This window comes from Rhinoderma darwinii, chromosome 6 (genome assembly GCF_050947455.1).
Source record: "Rhinoderma darwinii isolate aRhiDar2 chromosome 6, aRhiDar2.hap1, whole genome shotgun sequence".
NCBI lineage: Eukaryota > Metazoa > Chordata > Amphibia > Anura > Rhinodermatidae > Rhinoderma > Rhinoderma darwinii.
The window spans coordinates 60883125-60908510 of NC_134692.1; the positions used below are offsets into that span (position 1 = coordinate 60883125).

At 39.9% G+C, this 25386-nt stretch overlaps 1 protein-coding gene across 4 annotated transcripts in view; it reads left to right on the plus strand.

Annotated features, from left to right (window-relative positions):
- The window catches only part of FASTKD2 (FAST kinase domains 2), a 55728-nt gene extending 41741 nt beyond the window's left edge, over positions 1-13987 (plus strand). For all 4 annotated transcript variants that reach the window (XM_075829871.1, XM_075829869.1, XM_075829870.1 and 1 more), the window contains 4 exons: positions 2771-2986; positions 3876-3963; positions 7781-7895; positions 13664-13987. In XM_075829871.1, coding sequence (XP_075685986.1) covers positions 2771-2986; positions 3876-3963; positions 7781-7895; positions 13664-13753 — 509 coding nt within the window. In that variant the 3' untranslated portion in view covers positions 13754-13987. The remainder of the gene's footprint in view (positions 1-2770; positions 2987-3875; positions 3964-7780; positions 7896-13663) is intronic.
- Positions 13988-25386: the final 11399 nt, after the last annotated feature.

Here is a 25386-nt window from a genome sequence, read left to right on the forward strand (position 1 = left end):
TAAATACGTCATTAACAAAAAGTATTCAAATTCCTGGTTAGGTTACTCCTGACATGCTCAGTGGCTTTGCACAACCCACCACTGCAGCATATAGAGTCAGAAACGAGATCTCGCAGGATACCGTGAAATCTTGCGACTCTGACGAGCGCAGGCTGCAGCAGTAATGCGGAAGCTACTGATCATTGATACCGGCGTTACCCATCCAGCTCTGTTGACACAATCCTGGCCAAAATATATTAGACTGAATGTTTGTGTGTCAACGGACACCCGTTTCAGTACACTTATCTAGATCCAAATCCATGTTATATCGGAGAGAGGTCAGAGACATGCTTTGTTTACGCTTCTCTACTTTATTGTGAAAATGCAATTACAATAATATCTTTCAAAAGGGGAGTAAGCTTGAACTTAGAGCCAACGTCACATTGTAAACGTTTGGCTATCTCAGCCAAATACATACAATGGGAAATTGGTCGTGCTGAGTAAGTAACAGACATGAAAGGCTTTTTACATGTAAGGGTATGTTCACAAAGCTTATTTTCAGCTGATTTTTGGGCCTTAAACGCCTAGAAAAATGGCTGAAAAAAGGAAGCTGAATGCCTCCAAACATCTATCCATTGATTTCAATGGGAAAAATGTCCTTTTTTACGTGTACGTTTGAAAAATCGGCGCATAAAAAAAAGCCCTGTAAATAGAAGTGTATGTCACTTCTTGTGCCGTTTTTGGAGCCGTTTTTCATTGGGTCAATAGAAAAACAGCTCCAAGAATGGGCGCAAAAAAACGCTTGATGAAACCAGCTCTGTATTTTACAGACGTTTTTTGTTTAGCGTGTGAACATACCCTTAGACTACAATTTCCCATAACATGCAATGTCACAGACTGAAGAGTCATCATGACCCCCATAGCGGCCATATCACCAGTCTATTCCCCATAACAACAATGGTAAACAAATTGTATTCCCAGAGGATATGGGGCGGCAGACTTAAGAGAACTGGTAAATATTTAGCTATATTCTCCGTAACGAGGAATCCTAATATTATCTAAGGCTGTGTTCACATCACTGTTCCTTTCTGCTGAGGGGTTCCGTCTTAGGTTTCCGTCGGGTTAACCCACCAGCGGAAAGGCAAACGGAAACCTTAGCTTCCATTTCCCTCACCATTGAACTCAATGGTGACGGAAAACCAAGCTAATGGTTTCCGTTGTCACCGTTGTGACAGGGTTCCGTCGTTTTGGGCGGAATCAAAAGTGCAGTCGACTGCGCTATTGATTCCGTCAAAACAACGGAACCCTGTCACATCGGTAACAAACTGAAACTTTTAGCAAGGTTTCCGTCACCATTGATATCAATGGTGAGGGAAACGGAAGCTTAGGCTTCCGTTTGCCTTTCCGTTGAAAGGTTAACCCGATGGAAACCTCCGACGGAACCCCTCAACGGAAGGGCAACGGTGATGTGAACAGGCCCTAAGAAATAAAAAACATATAATTATTCAGACCATCCCAGCATGAATATACTTTCTTTAAAGAAACAGATGATTCTATGTATACAGAATGGATTCTTTTAAGATATAAAATGGATACTCCATGTAAGATAAAGTAACATAGCTATACTTCCAAAACTTTGACAAGTTCTGACTCCAAATGTTGCCATGGGCGATGTGTGAAGCCCCAAGCATGCTGGGAATCACTTAACCAGGCAGTTCAAACCCAACTCCTGCGGAGATTAGAGTCATTTGCAAACAGGGCACAGGACTTATACAAAGGTTTAAAAAAATAATAATTTTAGGAGGAGTAATGATTTTTCAAGTAAAACACATATGCTGTTCCTGGTGACAGGGCCTCTTTAAAAAAGAACCCGGCAGTTTTCCTGACATGTCTGTTGTAGTAAATACTTGTATTGCCCATAAAAGAATGAGTCTGTAGCATATTTTCTTAGAGCTCTGTTTTGTGCTGTTCTTCTGTTGTTCCTCCTGGAAAATTCTTAATAAATGAACAACTGGTTGTTACCATTCCTGTTGGCCCTCCGCAGTCCGGAACTGTCATTATTCACTGGACAATGTCAGACTTTTAAAGTAATACTTGGATCTAGAATGTATTGAGCCACTTGAGCAAGATCTAAATACCTTATTTTAAATCATCAACCGTAACAATTGTTGACTTGAATTCACCTTTTTGTTTTGGTGTTAATGGTAGTAGTGTGCATGTGCATTGTGGGCTTATGTTTTAGTCTATATACTGTGATTATAGTAGTTACTACAGTTGAAAAATACATGTCTATCAAGTTCAACCAAGGGATGGGAGAAAGGGAAGGGATATTGGTAAACTATAGAACTTTGATTTACCCCTATTGATCCAGAGGAAGGTTAAAAAAAAAAATACCCATAAGGCATTAACCGGTTTTCACTAAAAAGGAAAAATTCCCTCCTGATTTGACTGGATTAACATTCAATCAAGAATTCTGTATATTGACATAGAAGATGAGATTTTTTTATTTTTTAGAAATTAAGGTCAGTTTTTTGGCCATCTACTGTTCCTGCTATGACGAGCTTTTGAGGTCGCCTATTCCACAGATTTACAGTTCTTATGGCAAAGAAGGCATGTTGCCTCTAGAGATTTAACCTTTTGTTCTCTCGACGGAGCGGATTTTGCATGGAACAGGCTTTCACCATATTTTTTGTACCGGCCGTTTATATACTTATATATGTTGACCATTACAAGCAAATTCCCAAGAATGGAGCAACCATTTAACCAAAAGCTTTGTTTTTTTTGCTTTAAGGCACAATGGATAATGTTGAAAAATCATATCTGAGCCATATTAAGCTGTGCTTGTTGCTGGAGATGGGTTCAAGCCCCTTTTCAATACAGGATTTGAAGAAGGTTCCGTCAAATCATAGTCCTTCTGTAATGATGTGTCACACGTTCCTGCAGAACTATTTTAAAAACCCAACTTTATACCAAGAAAACGTGCAGTTTCCCCAAAGCTACTTTATAGGTAAGTACAGGCTGTGTATATGTCATAATTAAGCTCTGTTTACATCTGCTTCTCCGTTCTAAAGCTGGCCATACACATTACATAGCTGATCGTTCGGCCAACATCTATTCCTCCCACCTTCTCTGGCCGATTGTGCTTGTGTTTTCAATGAGGAGAAGAGATAAAGCCGCTGCCATACTGGTCTGGCAGCAGCTGATCTTCTAATGAACAAAAGGTATTTCGATACCTTTTCATGACGTATCTGTTCAAGAGATTCCATAATGCCCTATCGATACGGGAGGCTCGTACAGTTGACTAACAATAGCATAGACTAATATGAGAACTATTTAACGGATACGTCCTGAAAAGGTCATGAGAGTTCATGCCATATCTTAACGGATCCCAAGCCGAATATTTCTTTACTACGTAATTGGGTTGGGACCCTATTCGTGCACCTACCGGATCTTGTGCACTCTGAACCACTACATACCTGGATCCCATAATAGTCTATGGGTGACGGATGCCATTGTTAGACGTCTGTCATAAAATATGTTTAACGTATAGGTGGGTAGCTTTTCCCGTCGTATAATGGAGACCATGAACGCAGTGTAAGGCCAGGATCATACACACAGTTTTGATGCAGTATTTGTGGCAGTTTTTGGCTCCGTTATTGCAGCCAAACACAGAAGTGGACACTAAAGAAAGGAGATTCATCAGTCTTTTCTTTATTCCTTTCCTTCCTTTTGGATCCACTTCTGGGTTTGGCTCAAAAACTGCATCAAAACGGTGTGTGTGATCATAGCCTAAAAGGGGCCTTAACATTTTCATTTATGAAGAATTAAAATTCCACTTACTGACTTTGTGCCACTTTTATGATCACTATTAAATTTTCCAATTCTTTTTCTGGCAGACTTTGTGTTCACTTTGGATAGAGAAAAAAGCAAGCTGGTTCCGACAGAGGATATGCAGAATTTTGAAAATGATGACAACATTACACGGTAAGAAATTATTGTTGACCATCATTTGCTATATCTTATAGGCTCTCTCTACCCAAAACAACAAAAGGTAAAGTTGGATGAGTACAATAAAATATATTAGTGTTAGGGACTTTTCACACTGCATTTGAAGGGTATGTTGCAGGTATACGTAGGGAGTATTTCTCAATGAATGCTTCTGATGGATGCCACTGTATAGGCGGCATACAGTGGCATCTGTCGCCCATAGACTCCCATGTTAAAAAGAAAGTATACCACACTGTAGATGGTTTGTTTTTTTTGTGTGAAATGCCTTTGTATGGGAACAGACTGCGCTATTCCATACAGTAGACAAAAGCTATACTGACGAAGAGCAATCTAAGTTATGAGGAAAGATTAAAAGAATTAAACCTATTTGGCCTTGAGAAAAGACGACTAAGGGGGGACATGATTAACTTATATAAATATATGAATGGCACATAAAAAAATATGGGGAAAACCTGTTCCATGTAAAACCCCCTCAAAAATCAAGGGGGCACTCCCTCCGTCTGGAGAAAAAAAGGTTCAACCTGCGGAGGCGACAAGGCTTCTTTACAGTGAGAACTGTGAATCTATGGAATAGCCTACCGCAGGAGCTGGTCGCAGCAGGGACAGTAGATGGCTTTAAAAAAGACTTAGATAATTTCCTAGAACGAAAAAATATTAGCTCCAATGTGTAGAAAATTTTTACCTTCCCTTTTCCCGTCCTTTGGTTGAACTTGATGGACATGTCTTTTTTTCAACCGTACAAACTATGTAACTATGTAATACTAGCACGACGGAGGCAAAAAGAACACTCTTTTGTTCTTGGTCGGATGATTGCGGTTATAGATATATTTGACGTATGAACCGGAAGCTTTTTTGGCCCTTTCTCCAGTTAAATCAGGCTGAAGTTTTGGTCACACGTACAAAAAGAAGTGGCTTACAATTACAAGGCTGTTTTCAAGGGAAAACAGCCTCTGATTTCAAGTTATTTTTAAAGCTGAGCCTAAGGGCCTGTTCTTATCAGCGTTGCTTTTCTGTTCATGGGTTCCGTTGCAGCTTTCCGTCGGAGGAACCCATGAATGGAAAGCCAAATGGAAACTAAAGCTTCCGTTTGCATTACCATTGATTTAAATGGTAATGCTTCCATTTGCCTTGGTTTCCATTTGTTTCCGTTCCGTAAAGTCTGTGTTTTTCGCAGAAACCATAGCGTAGTCGACAGCGATATTGCTTCCGCAAAAAAAACCTGAAACTTTACGGAACGGAAACAAACGGAAGCCGAGGAAAATGAAACCTATGAAAAGGAAAAGCAACGCTGATGTGAACACAGCCTTATGTGAACAGCACAGCGTATTTCCCATTGAAATCAATGAGAAACTGTTTGCAGGCTTTTTTCAAGTGTATTTTGGAGTGTAGAATGAGCCTTTTACACTCAAATAGAAGAGTTACAGGCCAATAGGGCAAAAGAGATTTCTACTTAAAACATTTTCTAATGTGTCACTGAAACTAGGGTTGCACGATGCATCGAAAATTCGATACTGTGCACCGTCAAACGGTTCAATACCGTTATTTCATGTATTTCGATACTAAGCTGTGCGGCCGCACAGCTTAGTATTGTAATACATGAATGTATGGGAGCGGAGCTGTGGCTGTGTAATACAGCCATTGCCCCACTCCAGAGAAGTGCGTGCGTGGTCAGCATGATGTGATGCGACCAGAGCTGCACTAATGAGCGGTGGCACTGAAGACCGAACATGGCGGGTGCACTGCAAAATGCCCCCATGTTCTGTCTTTGGTGCCTGCCCTGGCGCTCATTAGTGCAGCGCCGGCCGCATCACCTCATGCTGACCGCGCACGCACTTATTGTTAGGAGCGGGGCAATGGCTGTATTATGTAGCCCCGCTCTAACGGCAGAGATCAGAGAAACTTTGAGGGCCATACCATATATGGGCAGATAGTCCAGGGTCCATTGAAGGACCCCAGGGCTGTCTGACCATATTTCCTGTTAGGGCATACTTGGGTATGTCCTAACAACTGCCTGTGTGCTATCAGTACAGAGGTTATGTATTGGCATATAGATATATGCAAGTACATTAAAGTTTAAAATTAAAAAAGTTAAAAAATAAATAAAGAAATGTTAAATAGAAAAAACCCACACACATACACATTACAATAAACATTAAAATAAGTGTCGATTACATAAAATATACACCTATTCGGTATCGTCGTGACCGTAATAACACATTTATAGCGTCATTCATGTTTACGCTGTTATAAAATAAAAAAAGCTTTCTCTTATTAACCCCTTCCCGACATCTGCCGTATTAATATACGGGCTGAGTCCGCTCCATAGAGTGAGTGTGTCGGCTGTGTGTTACAGCTGACACTTCCGGGTTACGAGCGGGATCCCGTTCGAGCGCGATCCCATTGTTTAACCCGTTAAATGCCACTTTCAATTACGATTGCGCAATTTAAATCACTAAAAACAGGGGGGCGACCCCCTGTAACGTACCGACGCCCCCCCCCCACGGCGAGATCGGGGGGAGCCGTTGGTTGGCATCGTGGAAGAGATCGAACGATCGCTGGTTAAAGTCCCCTGGGGGAACAAGTAAAAAACAGTAAAATAAAGGTTTTTTTTAACAAATAAAAAAAAATAAGTAAAAGTCTGAACTATTACAATATATCATTATTTAGTCCGCACGGTGAATGCTATAAAAAATTAAAAACATCAGAATTGCTGTTTTTTGGTCCCTTCTTCTCCCACAAAAAAATGAAATAAAAAGTGATCAAAAAGTCTCACGTACCCCAATGGTACCAATATAAACTGCAGCTCGCCCCGCAAAAAATAAGCCCTCACACGGCTAAATCGACAGAAAAATAAAAACTTTATGGCTCTCAGAATATGGCGACAAAACTCAAATTTTATTTTTAACAATCAGTTTTTTCCTTGTAAAAGTAGTAAAACATAAAGAAAACATATATACATTTAGTATGTAATCGTATTGACCCGCAGAATAAAGTTAACACACTGTTTTTACCGTACGGTGAACGCCGTAAAAACAAAACCACCCAAAACGTTGAGGAATCGCTGTATTTTTCCTATTCCACCCCACATATATATTTTTTCTTGTTTCCGACTACATTATATGGTACAAAAAATGGTGCTGTGAAAATCTACAACTCGTCCCGCAAAAAACAAGCCCTCATATGCCAATATTGATGGAAAAATAAGATTTATGGCTTTTGGAAGGTGGGGAGGAAAAAACAAAAGTGAAAATCCGAAAAAATGGCTGCGGCGGGAAGGGGTTAATGTGAGGCACCAGGTGTTATGAATTTTGAACCTCCATGTGCCTCACATTAATAGTAATTAACCCCATCACGTACCTCACACATGAACCCAATGTTGTCCATTATGACTGAGGAACATGATGGGGTTAATTACTATTAATGTGAGGCACGTGGAGGTTCAAAATTCATCAAACCACGCGCCTCACATCAGAAAACGGAAGAACTTTTTTAACATTATTATTATTATTGTTGGCAAAAGTATCGTTTTGGTATAGGGTATCACAATACGAAGTATCGGTATCGAAGTCCAAATTCTGGAATCGTGACATCCCTAACTGAAACATATCAGAAGATCCCAGCTATGACTAGTAATGCAGCAACGCATTTTCACAATACTAGTTCCAAAATGATACAGTACTAGTAATAAAGAATGTATATTCTATTTCGGCACAAGGCTTTCTATATTATAGCATTCGCTTCCACTGCTGCAAATGACTTTACAAGTGTCTCTGTTTTCTATCCTTTCCTGTAGAATTGCTGTTCTATGCTGCACTGCAAATGCATTTGCTTTGGGGAGTCTTCACCCAGTTGGAAAGATTGCTTTAAAAATAAGACATCTAAAATCTTTTGGCTTCACTGTCGTGGTGGTGAGTGTTTTAAAATAGAAATATTACCTTCCCATGGCCATGTAATTTTATGAAGAAAAAAAAGCAAAGATGACTTCTTAGGAGAGTATCAGATTTATTTTCTCCAATAGTAAAGTTCTCATTAAACTAAAGCATCAGACTCTTTACTATACATGTAGGAACTTCTATAGTTGTCGTGTATGGAAAAGTACCCATGTATGAGGAGGTATTTCCAATTCTGCGTATTGAGGTTTTCTGCCATATCCAACTAGAGATTATTTTATGCAATGACATTCAGAATTATTGATTTGTAAAATATATCTAACTTCATAGTAACATTATTATTTCTGATATCTTTGGTTTTAGCACTATTCAAAACAATGTGGATCATGTGATACTCGGTGTTAAACCTTTCATTGCACTTATGCCAGAAAAATACTGTTGGTCCTATCCAAGGGCAACATAAAATAGAGAGGAAGATGCTGAGCTTGGGAATATAGTTTTCTATGATTAAATTTATTCATGTAGACGGCTATTAAAATGCTGCCAGGACTCCGTAAATCTTTGTCCTGCTTCTGCCACCCATACACAATGATTGACAACTATACATGTATAGCTGGGCAGGAATAACCAGGACTCAAAGACTTTGAGTTCTAGCAGCATTTAAAAAGCTTTTTACATGGAAATACTATATCGGATTATGGAAAAGTATATTTCTTATCTGTGTCATTGGGAACACAGATGACTTTGGATATAGCTGCTGTCACTAGGAGGCAGACAGTAAGCAAAAAATGGATAGCTCCTCCTACCAGCTATACCCCTCCTGCAGACACTAAGCTAAGACCGTTTTAGCTTAAAGCGTAGCTAAACTTTCACAAAAAAAAAATATTTAAACTGCTATTATGTCCCTCTATGTGAATACATTACTCCTAGCAATTTTTTTCACTTCAAAGTACCTTTTTTGCAGCTTTTTTTCTTGTGAAACCGTCAACATCTATTTTCTCACACTTCCTGATTATGGCCAGTTACTAGGGGTGTGTCTTGCTGTGTGTGATGTTACGATCTGTCTGTATCTTTCATGGGCAGTGAACTCTGAGGTGATCATTACAATACTGTGAGCAAGCACTGAGCTGTGCACAGCACAACACATTATATACAGAGATGTAAATATCTCTGCACACTCCAGGAGAAAGCAATCCGCTTTTCTTTTCACTTTCCCTGGCAAGTGCAGGGAAGATAAGACAGGACGTCCGGGTGCTTGGGGGGAGAGGGAGGGGGGGGTGACGGACGGAGCAGTCCTAGTCTTATCTGATGCTAATTATCAGCTCAGATTAGTGTCTTGACAGTCTTTGCCGGAGAGAAGGGGGCAGAATCATGCAGGCACAGAGACCAGTGCACACAGTCTCTTCCATGCGCTCTGCTGCTAGAGAACTGTGTAGTGTATAGAGGCAGAGAGACCTTCCTGACGTCATGATGGGGGCGTGCACATCTGACGACAGGATGGGGCACCACCCACCCGTACTCCTAGGCAGCAGAATTCGTACACTGATACATTCAAACGGTGTACGGATTTCTGCTAGCAACAGGAGAAGTACAAGAAATAAAATGTGGTAGAAAAGTGTGGCCATTTAAAACACATATAACACAAAAAGGAGCCCAAATTCATTAATAAAGTATATTACAAAACATATTTATATTACACATGCTGCTACAAAATAAAAAGTTGATCGAACGTTTAGTTACGCTTTAGTGTCCGTTGGAGGCAGACCTACCTGCTTAGGAAGTAAATATTTTTATTCTTTTATTTTACTTTCAGGTTGGTTATACAGGGTATACAACTTGATCTCCCTGTTCCCCCAACAAGAGGTGGGGGAACAGTGCGGCCTAACCTCGCTGTTGTTTGCCCTGCCTCCAGAAGAAAACGGAGGCACAGCAGACCACCTAATCTCCTGTCACAAGCCAGAATCGGAACACAAGGGGGATTTTCTTCTGGGTGTGGTCACTCTCTCACTGACCTCTCCTCATAAGTGGGACCTGACACCTGGCCCAGCTGTCTTGCAGAGGGAGTTTGTCAGGGGAGTCGTAGCATGTTTACCGCCAGCTGACCAGGTGGAACTTACGCGTCTCTTCCGGTGGGACACTAAATGAGTCCCCAGCTTCTATGAATAATGCTAGGCCTTAGCGGCGGGGCCTTAGCTCGTTGTCTAATCAGCGTGCGTTTTTCCTCCACCCTTGTTAAACGCGCGGGAGTCAGCACTGTTTCTTTCTCCTCCTGCCCCTCTTTTCTTTTTGCCGGCAGCCCAGCTCAAAGGCATGTGAGGAAGACACACTCCTGAGAATCTCTTCGCCAGCTTCCTGATCGGGTAGGCTCTGCCACCCCTAAGCCTACCCTCCTGCACCCTTAGCTTCCATATAAGCATTTGGTGTTTTTACTTTTCCTCCAGCAGTATTCCACTAAAAGTTAGTAAGCCCCTCTACCCTCTGCATACAGACAAGTAATTGTGTCGCCAACTTGTCAGAAACCATCTAGGCAGGGAATGTCCATAATTACTCAGTGTGCCAGCCCCTTGTAATATAACATTTTAGTGTGGCCAGCCTGCACCCCTCTGCACCAACTGTCTGGACCTGAAATAGCAAGTCAGAGAAGCATCTCTCATGTTGTCATCCGCAGTGGGCATATACTCTGTCCGTGGTATCAGACCACTTGAGGGCATCCTGATCCATAGTGGATGTGTTAGGAGGGTTGTCACTGCAGACTCCGCCCAAGTCTTTAAAGGCTATGTATCTCTTTTAAAGAGAATTCATTTTTTTTAATAAATCAATATTTTATGTGATTTGAACAACTTTTAAATTGACTTTTATCAATTTTTATTTTTTTAAGATACATCTTCTTTGTATCCTGTATACATAAAAGCTGTATCGATCTTTTAAAGACGCGACCGTCCGTTTAGCTGAGCTGACGGCTCGGCTGAAAGCTGAGACACGCAGTATCCAGATAATAACTATCACGCTCAGGTTCATAACTTAGATGTGATCGTTATTAGCTGGATCCTGTCTATTGGAGACATGCAGGACCAGCTTTCAGACGAGCTGTCAGTTGAGCTGAAATGACAGAATCGGCTTTGATGGGAACAATACAGGTTCTATGTATACAGGCTACGTAGACGCTGTATATGAAAACGTAAAAAATGTTTTTAATAAAAGTTAATTTACAAATAGTTTGATTTAAATCACTTAAAACACTTTTTTTGGGCCAGATCTAGTCGGTCTCAACAGCCTTCAGTTTCCCTGGTCTCATCCACTTTCGTCCTCCCCTAGAGAGGCACACTGATATTTCCTTAAGGGATAAAGTCTCTGACAGATTCAGCTATAAAGGAGGAGCAGTCATCTGAACTCTCCTCTGTGGTTGACTGCTTCATATCGGCCATTAAAGATACTCCGAATTTTCAGAATCCGGAACCTTCCTCCACTCTAGAGTGGTTTTCCTTTCATCGGCCTAGGTGTTCCTCAAAATTCTCCTCTCATTCAGAATTTTAGGACGTTCTTACTTAGCAAAACTAAAATGAATGGATGCTATGTACCAATCCCACTGTCTGTGAAAAGGAGGTTCTCTTCACTTAGAGTAGACCCTCCAGTCTCGCACCTGGCCAGACACAGCACCCTTCTCTTTCTTTCTTGGAAAGTTGCCTTCTTGGTGCTGATCACCTCTGTTAGGCGCATCTCTGAATTAACAGCCCTGTCCTACAAATCTCCCTTTATGGTAATTCACCAAGACAAGGTGGTGCTTGTACTGTAATATCTGATTTTCACATTAACAAGTATATTGTCCTCCCTTCTTTTTGCCTCTCTCCTTCTCATCTTCGTGAACATACTCTACACAAGTTGGATGTAGATTGCGCATTGTAGATTTATCTTTTGCTAATCCCTTTATTCCGCTGGTCAGGGCCTCAGACGGTGTCTGGCAGCATCCAAGGTGGCCTGCTGGATTCAGTCCGTCATTGATGAGGCATACCCCTTTCAGGTGACAGCCCATGCTACTCGAGCGGTTGACGCTTCGTGGACAATTCAAATCAGAGCTGCTGCTCTGCAAGTGTGAGAGGTCCGCCATGTGGTTTTGTCGACACACTTTTTCTAAGTTCTGCAGGGTGCATACTTTCGCATTCTCTGATGCCTCTCTGGGTCGTAGAGTTCTGCATGTGACGGTCCTCTGACAGCTCTCAGGTGTTGTTAGTCCCATCCCTAGAGACTTCTTTTGAACATCCAAAGGTCATCTGTGTCCCCCAATGACACGGGCGCGAAAATTAAATTTTCGTTACCGTACAATCCTTTTCATGTTCATTGGGGAATACAGCGTCCACTCAATTTAGTTCCCTTCAGGTGTTAAGGACGTTTTGTCACTTCTCTCGGTTCTCATATCTTTCTGTTGTTTCTAGTCTAGTCTCTCTTTGCTTCTCCTACTGCTTATGTATAAAACTGGCTTAGCTCAGTGGGGCCCAACATCTAGCAATCTGGTGACCACTTTTTGTTGAGCTGCAGTTCTGCAGCACGGCCGCTATGCTATGTACGGAGCCAACTGCTTTCAGGCTCTGTACATAGCATTATGTGCCATAACATCCGGTGCCCGCAGGCCCACCGGAGCAGCTTATCGGTGCGGGGCCCGGGTGTCGGACCCGCACCGATGATCTACTGATGACCTATCCGGTGGAGAGGTCATCAGTTGTCAGAAGGTGGACAACCCCTTTAAATTCACTGACTTATTGACTGTATACCTCTTTTTCCAGAGAGGTAACCTGACTTACTAATTGTGATTGTTATGAATACTTGTGGCACTTCAGAGGTTGCATGGTAGTTAATCAATAGGGCCAATTGAGCTACATAATAGTACTTGGTGACATTAGGGACAGCCAATCTACCTCTGAGTCAAGCTATATAGGACTTCACTGAACACCATATTTAATGTTTTCCGAATTTTCTTTTAATAAAAGTCTCTGAATAGTTTGAGTAATATGGTCATTTTGACCACATGAATTATGCCAATCCATTATATATTATATCTGCTCCATTCTTTTAAGACTTTACAAAAATTAGATAAAAGAGGTGGATAATTTGCCAAATAGAGAGACCCCCATGAGGAAGTAAAGCCCCCTTTGTACGGGCCGATTATCGGGCAAACGAGCGTTCACATCCTCTCTGCAGGCAGCTCTGGGAACCTAGAAAGGACCCTAGGGCTGTCTGTTCAGTAAGCCTGCTGTTAGGGCACACTAAAGGCCCTTTTACATGGGCCAATAATCAGGCGAATGAGCATTCATATGAACGCTCGTTCCCGATCATTGCCCTGTATAAACAGAGCAACGATCAGCCAATGAACAAGCAAACGCACGTTCATCGGCTAATCGCATTGTTTATGCAGCATAAAATATTATCTTTTATTGTGTAAACAGGTAGATGTGCTGCCGAAGTGATAGAAATGTATGAGGATGAGCGATCGTAGTAACATAGCTCCTTGTGAAAGGAGCAAACGAGGGCGGATCAACTAGCTGTCTCGTTGATCGGCGCTCGTTTACATGGCCCATATCGTACCGTGTAAGAGGACCCTAATGTGAAGACCCAGAAAAGTAATAAAGGTGGAGGGCCAGGGGAATTGAAAGATCGGTTTTTAGAGCATTTACACGAGATGTCTGGAGGATGAGATTAAAGGCTTGAGGTTTAATGGGGTTGATGAATTGTGTACTTTAAGTGAAGTTTAGTGATTTCAACTCTCCCTGTCTAACCTGCTTTGTCTTTTCAAGGTTCCTGTAAACCAATTTATAATGTTGACTGAAGCAAAGAAAGTGGAGTTTCTGAGAGAAAATATTTTTAAAAAGATCTCCAGCCAGTGAAGGCAAATGAAATGAAACAGATTGCACATCATGAGACATAGGTGGTTCTGTCCTGAACGTGGATTTGCTGAAGATGTCATTCATAAAATACAATTTAATGCAACTTTATTGCCTTGGCTCTTCGAATGCCAATGTCTAATATCTTCATTGCAGCACATCAACAGCATTTGTGATACTTCTACAGTCTTTGTAATTATGTAAAATTCATTTGACAAATTAAAATGTCTCACATTTGATCAGTTTTGTTTCTTTTGTATTATCTCAGTCCACAGACTAATTTTAACCAAACCTAAAATTATCTGATAATTACTTTAAAAGAGACAAGGGTCATCTCAGAAGTTGCCTGCATTTTCTTACTGCAATTACTTCTAAACATGAAGCTTCATGTACTCACATTATGGTCATCCATATAGGAAGTCAGTTGGGTGCTTGGTTCTGGTGCTCTATATATGTACAGAGTTTGGTTTTGGTAATATATTTATGTATTGAACTTCGTTCTGGTGCTGTATTTATGTACGGAGCTTGGTTTTGCTGCTGTATGTATGTACAAATTTTGGTTTCGGTAATATATTTATGCGCGGAGCTTGGTTCTAGTGCTGTATTTATGTACTGAGCTTTGTTCTGGTGCTGTATTTATGTACTGAGCTTGGTTCTGGTGCTGTATTTATGTTGGAGATATAGGATATATTTATAAGACAATATTTGCACAACAGCTAGACTTGTTGCATTTCACTGTATATTCAAAGGGAATCGGTCAGGTAGTTTTAGCCCCTAAACTGCCCCATTTGGTAATACACGACCTGACAAGGTTTCCAAACAAGCCCCTGTATGTTTTTTCAAATGTAGCAAAATCTAAGAAATCGGCTTTTAAAACGGTGTGCCTTTAAAGAGTCATAGGGGCGGTGGCGCTATCCTGAATAATCACACAGTGCCGTTTCCAAACCCGCCTTTCCACGCTTGATTGACATCCCCCTGGCCTTTCTACGTCACTAGCAGCCTCCTCTAAATTTCACGGATGTGCCGTCGCCTTGTACTCCCCTGACATGTCTAATGCAGCGAGTTGTACTCTGCCCGGCTTCATTGCTGCAATGTTACGTGGTAACGTAAAATGGCAAAATGGATTTCAGTCAAGGTCGGGAAGGAGGTGCCATTTAAATTTTCGCCTCAAGTGTGTTTATTAAAGGAAAGGAATTTTTTTTTTTTTAATAGACTGCAGTGATGTTTGCCCAACTGTGTGTCTGTGGCGGGCTGAGATCTCTTTATTAGGTCAAGGCCTCTGGCTGCTGAGGGGCTTCATTGTGATATACGCAGTGTTCCATCTATGCAAAGGCCCAATGAGTCTCACAGTATCAGTCAGTCTCAATTTTTTTGGGGACCAGGCCATTTGTGCTCCTTGCCAGCCACATTCTACTGGCCCACAGGAGGGAGACAGCAGCCTACAAAAAGGAAATTAAGCAGCCACAAGCGTTGCTGACATCATCTTCCATGGCTTGCTATGCGTCTAGGTAACAGAGTAACTGTGTCTTTGTGTGTGAGTGTGAGTTTCAAGTTGGGCAAGTGTGGCATTTAAATGCAGCGAGGGGAGGGACATTCCATGTATCCAGGCCACAGATTCATGGCGGTAGCAGCTACTCAATTGCAGCCGCTGACTTTTTTTTAAAGCTTGTTACCTGGGAGAAGATGTATCTGATATTAAACGGATGAGAACAGATTTTTTTGGTTGAAAATACTTAATTAACCCCTTCAGTACCCAGCCTGTTTTGGCCTTCATGTGTTACCTTATGTGGTAATAACTTGGGAATGCTTTTACCTATCCAAGCGATTCTGGGATTGTTTTCTCGTGACACATTAGACTTTGATAGTGAAAAAATGTGGTCTATTAAATTCAGTATTCACTTCTGAAAAATACCAAACTTTAGAGAAAATTTGCAAAAATGTGCATTTTTCTAAATTTTAAACGTATCTGCTTGTAAAACAGATAGTAATACCACACAAACTAGATACTAGTTAACATTTCCCATATGTCTACTTTGTTTGCATCGTTTTTTTGAATGTCCTTTTATTTTTCTAGGACGTTACAAGGCTTAGAACTTTAGCTAGAATTTCTGGCATTTTAAAGAAAATTTCAAAAAGGTTTTTCGGTACCATGTCGCGTTGCAACGCCCTGGAGGAATCAAAACAGTGGAAACACCCCAAAAGTTACCCCATTTTGGGAACTAGACCCCTCAAGGAATTTTACTAGGGGTAAAGTTAGCATTTTGACCGCACAGTTTTTTTTGCAGAACTTACTAATTTTCACAAGGGATAAAGGAGAAAAAACACCCCAACATTTGTAAAGCAATTTCTCCCGAGTACAGAAATACCCCACATGTGGTCATACACATATTCTCAGGACTGATCCATTTTTTTATTTCTTATTTTCGTCTTTCACTCCCCGCATTCCAAGAGCCATAACTTTTTTTCTTTTTACGTCAATAGAGTGTTGTGAGGGCTTATTTCTTGTGGGAAGAGTTGTAGTTTCTATTGACACCATTTAAAGTACCACAAAATGTACTGGGAAACTGAAAAAATAAATCTTTTGCAGGCTGAAATTGTAAAAAAACTGATTCCTCAATTTTTTTTGTTTTTTTTTTACGGCTTTCGCCGTGCAGTAAAAAACAAAAACGTTACTTTATTCTGTGGCTCAATACAATTCAATACAATTACGGTGATACCAAATTTATATAGTTTTTTTTTTTTATTTATATATATATATATATATATATATATAATATATATATATATATATATATATATATATATATTTTTTACTACTTTTACAAAGAAAATCTATTTGCTAAAATAAAAAATTGTTTTGTTTCACCACATTCTGAGAGCCGTAAATTTTTTATTTTTGGGTCGATTGAGCGGTGTGAGGGCTTATTTTTTGCAGGACGAGCTGTAGTTTTTATTGGTATTAGTTTTTGGTACATAAAAAGTGATCAAAAAGTTGTATTACATTTTTTTTGAGAGCTAAGGTGACAAAAAACTGCGATTTTGGCAGTTTAAATTATGGTATATTGTAATAGTTCTGACTTTTACGGATGTAGCGATACCAATTTTGTTTATTTTTTACATTACTTTAGAAGAAAAATGGGAAAAGGTTTTTTGTTTTTTTTAACTTTTAATATTTTTTTTTCTCACCACTAATGACTTTAACCCCTTCAGGACTAAGCTTGTTTTGGCCTTCAGGACAAAGCCGATTTTTCAAATCTGACGTGTCACTTTATGTGGTAATAACTTCGGAATGCTTTTACCTACCCAAGCGATTCTGAGATTGTTTTCTCGTGACATATTGTACTTTGTTAGTGAAAAAATGTGCTTGATAAATTCAATATTTATTTGTAAAAAAAACACCAAGATTGAGAGAACATTTGCAAAAATTACCATTTTTCTAAATTTATGTATTAATGTATCTGCTTGTAAAACCGATAGTAATACCACACAAAATAGTTACTAGTTAACATTTCCCATATGTCTACTTTATGTTTGCATCCTTTTTTGAACATTCTTTTATTTTTCTAGGACCTTACAAGGCTTAGAACTTTAGCAGCAATTTCTCATATTTTCAAGAAAATTACAAAAGCCTATTTTTTTCAGGGACCAGTTCAGTTCTGAAGTGGCTTTGAGGGCCTTATATATTAGAAAGTCCCCATAAATCACCCCATTTTGAAAACTGCACCCCTAAAAGTATTCAAAACAGCATTCAGAAAGGGTTTTAACCCGTTCGGCATTTCACAGGAATTAAAGCAAAGTAGAGATGATATTTACAAATTTCATTTTTTTTTGACAAAATCCATTTGTAATAAAAAAAAATTATACCACAAAAGGTTTTACTCGAGAAATGCAACTCAATATTTATTGCCCAGATTCTGTCGTTTTTAGAAATATCCCACATGTGGCCCTAGTGTGCTAATGGCATGAAACACCGGCCTCCGAAAAAAGGGTATATGCACACGATGAGAGGCTTTTACGGATGAAATGACAGACTGTTTTCAGGAGAAAACAGCTGCCTCGTTTCAGCCGTAATTGCTCCTCCTCGCATTTTGCGAGGCTTCTCTGACAGACGTAAATTTTGAGCTGTGCTTCATTGAGTTCAATGAAGTACGGCTCAAATTACGTCTGAAAGAAGTGTCCTGCACTTCTTTTGACGAGGCTGTACTTTTACGCGTCGTCGTTTGACAGCTGTCAAACGACGACGCGTAAATGACAGGTTGTCTGCACAGTACGTCGGCAAACCCATTCAAATGAATGGGCAGATGTTTGCCGACGTATTGTAGCCCTATTTTCAGACGTAAAACGAGGCATAATACGCCTCGTTTACGTCTGAAAATAGGTTGTGTGAACCCAGCCTAAAGGAGCACGTAGTGGATTTTGGGCCATCCTTTTTTTTAGAATATATTTTAGGCACCATGTCAGGTTTGAAGAGGTCTTATGGTGCCAAAACCGTAAAGACCCCCAAAAGTGACCCCATTTTGGAAACCACCCCTCAAGGAATTTATCTAGCGATATAGTTAGCATTTTGAACCCACAGTTTTTTTGCTAAATTTATTTGAATAAAAATGTGAAGATGAAAATCCTACTTTTTTTCTGAATTTTGTTTAATATTTACAAGGAATAAAGGAGAAAAAAACACCCCAGCATTTGTAAAGCAATTTATTCTGATTATAGCAATACCCCATATGTGGTAATACACTACTGTTTGGACTACAGCCGGGCTCAGAAGGGAAGGAACACCATTTGGATTTCTGATTTTTCTTTAATAGTTTTCAGTGCCGTGTTGTGTTGGCAATGCACTGGAGGGACCAAAACAGTGGAAACCGACCAAAAGTGACCCCATTTTGGAAATTAATAATTTCATTTAATTAATTTTAATTTAATTAATTTTAAATTAATATAATTTAACCCCACAGTTATTTTGCTGAATTCATTGGAATTAGTCTGTAAAGGTTAAAATCTACTTTTTTTCTGAAAAACCGTAGACCTTTTTAATTTTTACAAGGAATAGGCTTCCTGTCAGTGACTGTCACATCACAATGACAGTTAGAACACATTACACTACGTAGGTAGTGTAATGTATTCTAGCAGCGTTCAGAGCTTCAAGTCTAAGGGTATGTTGCACACACACTAATTACGTCCGTAATTGACGGACGTATTTCGGCCGCAAGTACTGGACCGAACACAGTGTAGGGAGCCGGGCTCCTAGCATCATACTTATGTACGACGCTAGGAGTCCCTGCCTCGCTGCAGGACAACTGTCCCGTACTGTAATCATGTTTTCAGTACGGGACAGTTGTCCTGCAGCGAGGCAGGGACTCCTAGCATCGTACATAAGTATGATGCTAGGAGCCCGGCTCCCTGCACTGTGTTCGGTCCGGTACTTGCGGCCGAAATACGTCCGTCAATTACGGACGTAATTAGTGTGTGTGTACATACCATAAATGTCCCCTAGTGGGACAAGTATAAAAAGTAATAAAAAAAAAAAGATAAACATTTTAAAAAAGTGTAAAAATAAAAGTTATAAGTGCCATAAACATTAACTGCTTTTTCTCCCATAAGTATTTTATTATAGGAAAAAAAATGAACACGTTAAAAAAAATAAACATATTTGGTATCAATGCGTTCGTAACGACCCCAACTATAAAACTATATTATTTTTCCCGCACGGTGAACACCGCAAAAAAATTAAGTAAAAAAACAATGGCAGAATCACTATTTTTTTGTCACCACCCCTCCCAAAATATACAATAAAAAGTGATCATAAAGTCACATGTACGCCAAAATAGTACCAATACAAACTACAACCCGTCCCGCAAAAAACAGGCCCTTACACAGCTTTTTTGACTGAAAAAATAAAGTTATGGCTCTCAGAATATGGGGACACAAAAAATAATTTATTTTATAAATAAGTGATTTTATTGCGCAAACGCCACAAAACATAAAAAACAATATCAATATGGTATCGCTGTAATCGGACCGACCCGCAGAATAAAGTAAAATGTTCATTTATAGCCCACGGTGAACGCCAAACAAATAAATAAAAAACATTGTCAGAATTTATGGATTTTGCCATGGTCACCTTGCTTGCCAAGAAATGAAATAAAAAGTGATCAAAAAAATCGCATGTACACAAAAATGGTACCAATGAAAACTACAGATTGTCCAGCAAAAGATAAGCCGCCACACAGCTCCAGTGGTGAAAAAATAAAAAAGTTCTGGCTCTCAGAATATGGTGACACAAAATGTGCAGTGTTCCAAAAGCGGATAAGATTGGGCGCCATTTATCAGTGCGACACTGGCCACATATCTGCGGATTATTATTTATTTACCCCATTATTATACCCTCTTATTATGCCGCTGATGTACTCTGCCCAGCCTACATATGCCCCCACATTATAAACTGAAATACCAGCAAAACGCCAAACAGAACAGTTACCAAGCAAAATCTGCGCTCCAAATGCCGCACCCTCCCTCTTGAGCCCTAAAGCGTGCCCAAACAGCAGTTTATGTCCACCGATATGGCATCGCCATACCCGGGAGAACCTGGTTAATATTTTATGAGGTATTTGTCTTCGGTGGCACAAACTGGGCATAACATATAGTGCACTAAAATGGCACATCAGTGGAAAATTTTAATTTTCACTCTGTACCACCCGCTGTGCATTAACCCCTTCGCGCACCACAACTTAATAGCATGTCGTGGTACGGGGGTGATGTATGGAGCGGGCTCACGCGCTGAGCCCGCACCATACGCTGCGGGTGTCAGTTGTGTATTACAGCGGACACCCGGGACTAACGGACAGGAACAGCGATCGCGCTGTTACAGGAGCATGTAAAAATGGCAATATACTGCAATACATTAGTATTGCAGTGGATTGTACCAGCAATTAATGATTGCTGGTTCGAGTCCCCTAGGGGGACTAATAAAATGTGTAAAAATAAAAAGTTAAGTTATTATTAGAGGAAAAAAATGTAATAAATATTTAATGACCGGGCCATTTTGCACGTTAATGACCAAGGATTATTTTTGTTTTTTCACGGTCACATTCCAAGGGTCGTAACTTTTTTTTTTTATTCCGTTGACATAGCCGTACAAGGGCTTATTTTTTGCGGGACGAGTTGTATTTTGTAATTGTACCATTTTTAGATGCTTATAATGTATTGATTAACTTTTATTAACTTTATTTTAGGGGAGAATTGAAAGTAAGCATCTATTCCAGCATTGATTTCCACGTTATAAATTTACGCCGTTTACTATGTAGCATAAATAACATGTTAACTTTATTCTATGGGTCGGCACGATTACAGGGATACCAAATATGTAAAGGTTTTATATGTTTTCCTATGTTTGCACAATAAAAACCCTTTTAGAAAAAAATTACTTCCTTTTGCATCGCCGCATTTCAAAAGCCGTAATTTTTTTATTTTTCCGTCGATGTGGCCGTATGTGGGCTTGATTTTTGCGGGCCAATGTGTAGTTTTCATTAGTACTATTTTGGGGTACATAGGACTTATAGATTAACTTTTATTTAATTTTTTATAGGGGGGAATTGGAGAAAAGAGAATTTTGCCGTTGTTTTTTTTGGACGCCGTTCATCCGGCGGTTTAATTAATGTGTTCATTTTATTGTTCAAGTTGTTACGATCGCGGGGATACCATATATGTGTATGTGTTATTTGATTTGACACTTTTACTAAATAAAACTACTTTTTGGGCAAAAAAAAGTAGTTTTATTTGATTTTGACTGTAATTTTTATTATTTTTTTTCACAAACTTTATTTAGCTGATTTACATTTTTTTTTTTTAGTCCCACCGGGGGACTTCACTATGCGATCTGCTGATCGCATATATAATGCTTTGGTATACTTAGGCAATAATGCTTTGGTATACTGTCAGTGTAAAACTGACAGGCAATCTATTAGGACGTGCCTCCGGCATGGCCTAACAGGCATTTGCTGAAGGCCTCCGGCTGCCATGGATACCCGACGGTGACCCGTGATTTCTTTGCGGGGGCGCCGATGGGATGACAGAGGGAGCCCCCTCTCTCGGTCAAACACATTAGATGTCGCTGTCACTATTGACAGCGGCATTTAATGGGTTAAACTGCCGGAATCGGAGCGTGCTTCGATTCCGGCAGTTGCAGCAGGAGCCAGGCTGTGTATAACTATTATAATATACCATTATTTAACCTGCACGGTGAATGCCATGAAAAATAAAGAATTTAAAACTGCAAAAATCTCAGTTTTTTTGGTCACCTTGGCTCTACCAAAAAATGTAATAAAAAGTGCTCAAAAAGTTGTATGTACCAGAAAATGCTACCAATAAAAACTACAGCTCATCCCGCAAAAAATAAGCCCTCACACTACTCTATTGACGGAAAAATAAAAGTTATGGCTCTCGGAAAGCGGGGAGGGAAAAACGAAAAAGTAAAACATGGATCAGTCCGGAAAGGGTTAACTACTTTCTAATGAAAAAACATTTATGACCACATGCGGGATAATGCCGTACTCGGGAGAAATTGCTTTACAAATGTTGGAGTGCTTTTTCCTCCTTTATCCTTTGTGAAATTGAAAAAATGCAACTTTTTAGAGGAAATAATGTTGATATTAATTTTCACGGCCTAATTCTAATAAATTCTGCAAAAGACCTGTGGGGTCTAAATACTCACTATACCCCTAGATAGATTCCTTAAGTGGTGTAGTTTCCCAAATGGGGTTACTTTTGGGGGGCTTCCATTGTTTTGGTCCCTCGACATGATACCCGAAAACCATTTCAGCTCAATTTGAGCTCCAATAGCCAAATAGCGCTCCTTCCCTTCTAAGCCCCGCTGTGGGTCCAAACAGCAGTTTATTACCACATATGGCCATTTACGTAATCGGTAGAAATAGTTTTACAAGTTTTGGATGCTTTTTCTATATACACACATACACTGCACAAAATTTTCCTTTCACAATAACAAAAAATACACAAAAATGTTTTCAAATGGGAATATTCCGCTTCTGTACCTTTATCTGACGCCTCCAATAGTCCAATGCTAAGGCTGATCCAGAACTTTACATAAAACTTAACCTCAATATTTAATATTCCCACAACACTTCTTAAATACAGTTATTAAACAAACTAACTTTGGGACAACATCTGGAGAACTGCTGACATCTTATCATTGTACAAACACTAGTTCAATACTTGGGATAAAAACTATTCCCCTGAAGATACCGACCGGGCTTCAGGCCCCCCTGAGAACAGATCTACACACATGAGCCCATTGTCATACACTTCTATCTCGGGTAGTTGGATGTTCTGCAGTCGCTGGGACGGGTAATCCGGCCGGGCTGCACTTTTCACAGATACCTTTGCTGTTTTACCTATGTCATGCAGTGCACACATCATGCCGGCTGCTACAAACCAAGCGGTGGCATTATTGTATCCAGGGACAAGCCAATTTACTGACACCTGGCTGCACATACTGTTGTTGTCAGGTCTGTCTTCTCTTGCTCTCTCAAATGGCTTACCCAATGATCCAATAAAATTCCTACTACCAATGAGCCCATAATTGTGGGCGATGCCAAAAGCGTACCTAGAGTCAGTGTAAATGTGGGCCGTCTTACCTTCTGCCAGGTTACAGCCTCAGCAAGCACCTCCAGCTCTGCTCCTTGTGATGAACAAGAAGGTGAGAGTGGTTTCCGGATAATTTACCTTGTGCCTCGTATCCTGTCTTGTACATACTGTATATGATGAAGTATCTCTACATTACAAATTTACATTGGAAACCCATGTCACATATAGATAGAACATTTCAAAAGGATGGAGTTTTATTTTTCCACATTCATCTGATAATCCAGAACACTTGTAAATCCCACCCCATCAGGTCCTGTAAATACCTGATTAATGCAAAAACAAACAAATTATGTTACTGAAATCTGGCATAAAATAAACAATGTTCAGACATTTTTTTTTGTTTTGCCTTCACCCCCATCTAAATCTGTAAAGACTCATCTGTGGGTGACATCACCTTGCCTGCTGTGTAATTTTGCTGGAGGGGGATGGTCTTTTACACAATACCTCATATTGGGTGGAGCCTACAGCACAGCATACCCAGTGCCATATTCACCGTTCTGGAAGGATCTGGAACCATCTACACAGAAATACCTCAAAATGTAGGTTACTGTCATACACATTTTGTAGACCTACTAGAACCAAATTCATTAATTCAAAACAAAAACTACCTGATCAGTCCCCTCACTACTCCCTCCTATTTGGACTCTGCGAAAGTAATGTAGCAGGGTTCAAAACTACAGGTCAACATAATAAGGACAGGCACTCTATCTGGGGGGCACTAGTTTAACCCCCTGTAATACACAAAAGCCTGGAACAAAAAAAATGACTTTCTCTTGACAAAAATAAATTTTATCTTTAAAATGACTTGCAACCATTTACCTGTAAAACATCTCACATTTTCAAAAATAACATTTAGGCAGCATTATAGCACGTGCCTGTGTGAAAGCAAAAACAAAACAATTGTAATTAGTTATTCTATAACACAGAAAATAATATATCTGGTAATATTAATTACTGCAAACCAATAAACTATATATAAAAATAGGGAACAGTGGGGGCACATACATTCTCAAGACCCCGTGTCTCACAATATCTGTATTTTAATTTAATTGAATCAACATCAAAACACATTAAATCTTATCTCACCATAACACATAAATATGCAGTGTAACTTTTATCCTTTTACTGACAGATCCAGCGGTCTGTAATATTTTTCTCGCTTGGTGTAGTTAGACGACAGCGCGTGCGCAAAGATAAGACACATTCCATTACGGAGTGGAACTGATTTTAACCCCATACACAAAACACTAAAAATTTTAGACATTACTGCTGTTAAAGATAAGAACATACAATATAGATCTGCTATATTGTGGCCACTAGTTTCAAACTTCAGACATGTTACATTACACACATCACACAGATGTCACATCACACCCGTTCACATTACACTCCCCCCGTTCTGACCCACATTAGTCACTGCAATGTACCCAGCTGCTCCGTTTTCTTCACTCCAATGAAAATTTACACCTGTATTTAAATTGTTCTTTCTCACATCAACTTACTTGTAACCACCTGTAATCACCTACTTTGTCCTTTTACCTTCTCAACTTTCCAAAAACCATTCTCTTTATCACATGCAAACATCCATCTTACAGCTGCCAGCTTCTTCAACAATTTTTTTTTTTACAGTGTGTTATTTTGCCTCCACATACTTTACAATGAAAGCCCCAGCTCCTTTTGCTCATTCTACTATAATGATGGCCGGAACCCATGCCCCAAAGCATTTTTGTCTCACTTCCTCCTGACCCCATGGTCGGAGAGCAGTAGGGTGATTTCCGGTAAATCCCCCACCTCCAGGCAAACTGGCCACGTTTGCCGACAGATATCTCAGACCAGTCTATCTCCTAGACTGTCTTACCAATACGATATCAAAAGTCGTTCCTCCAGACATTCTAGCAGTAGGATCCCCTTTCCTCTGATCCCCCACTGTATTGAACATCAAGAACAGACAAAATGCTGCCAATCAACAATTACAA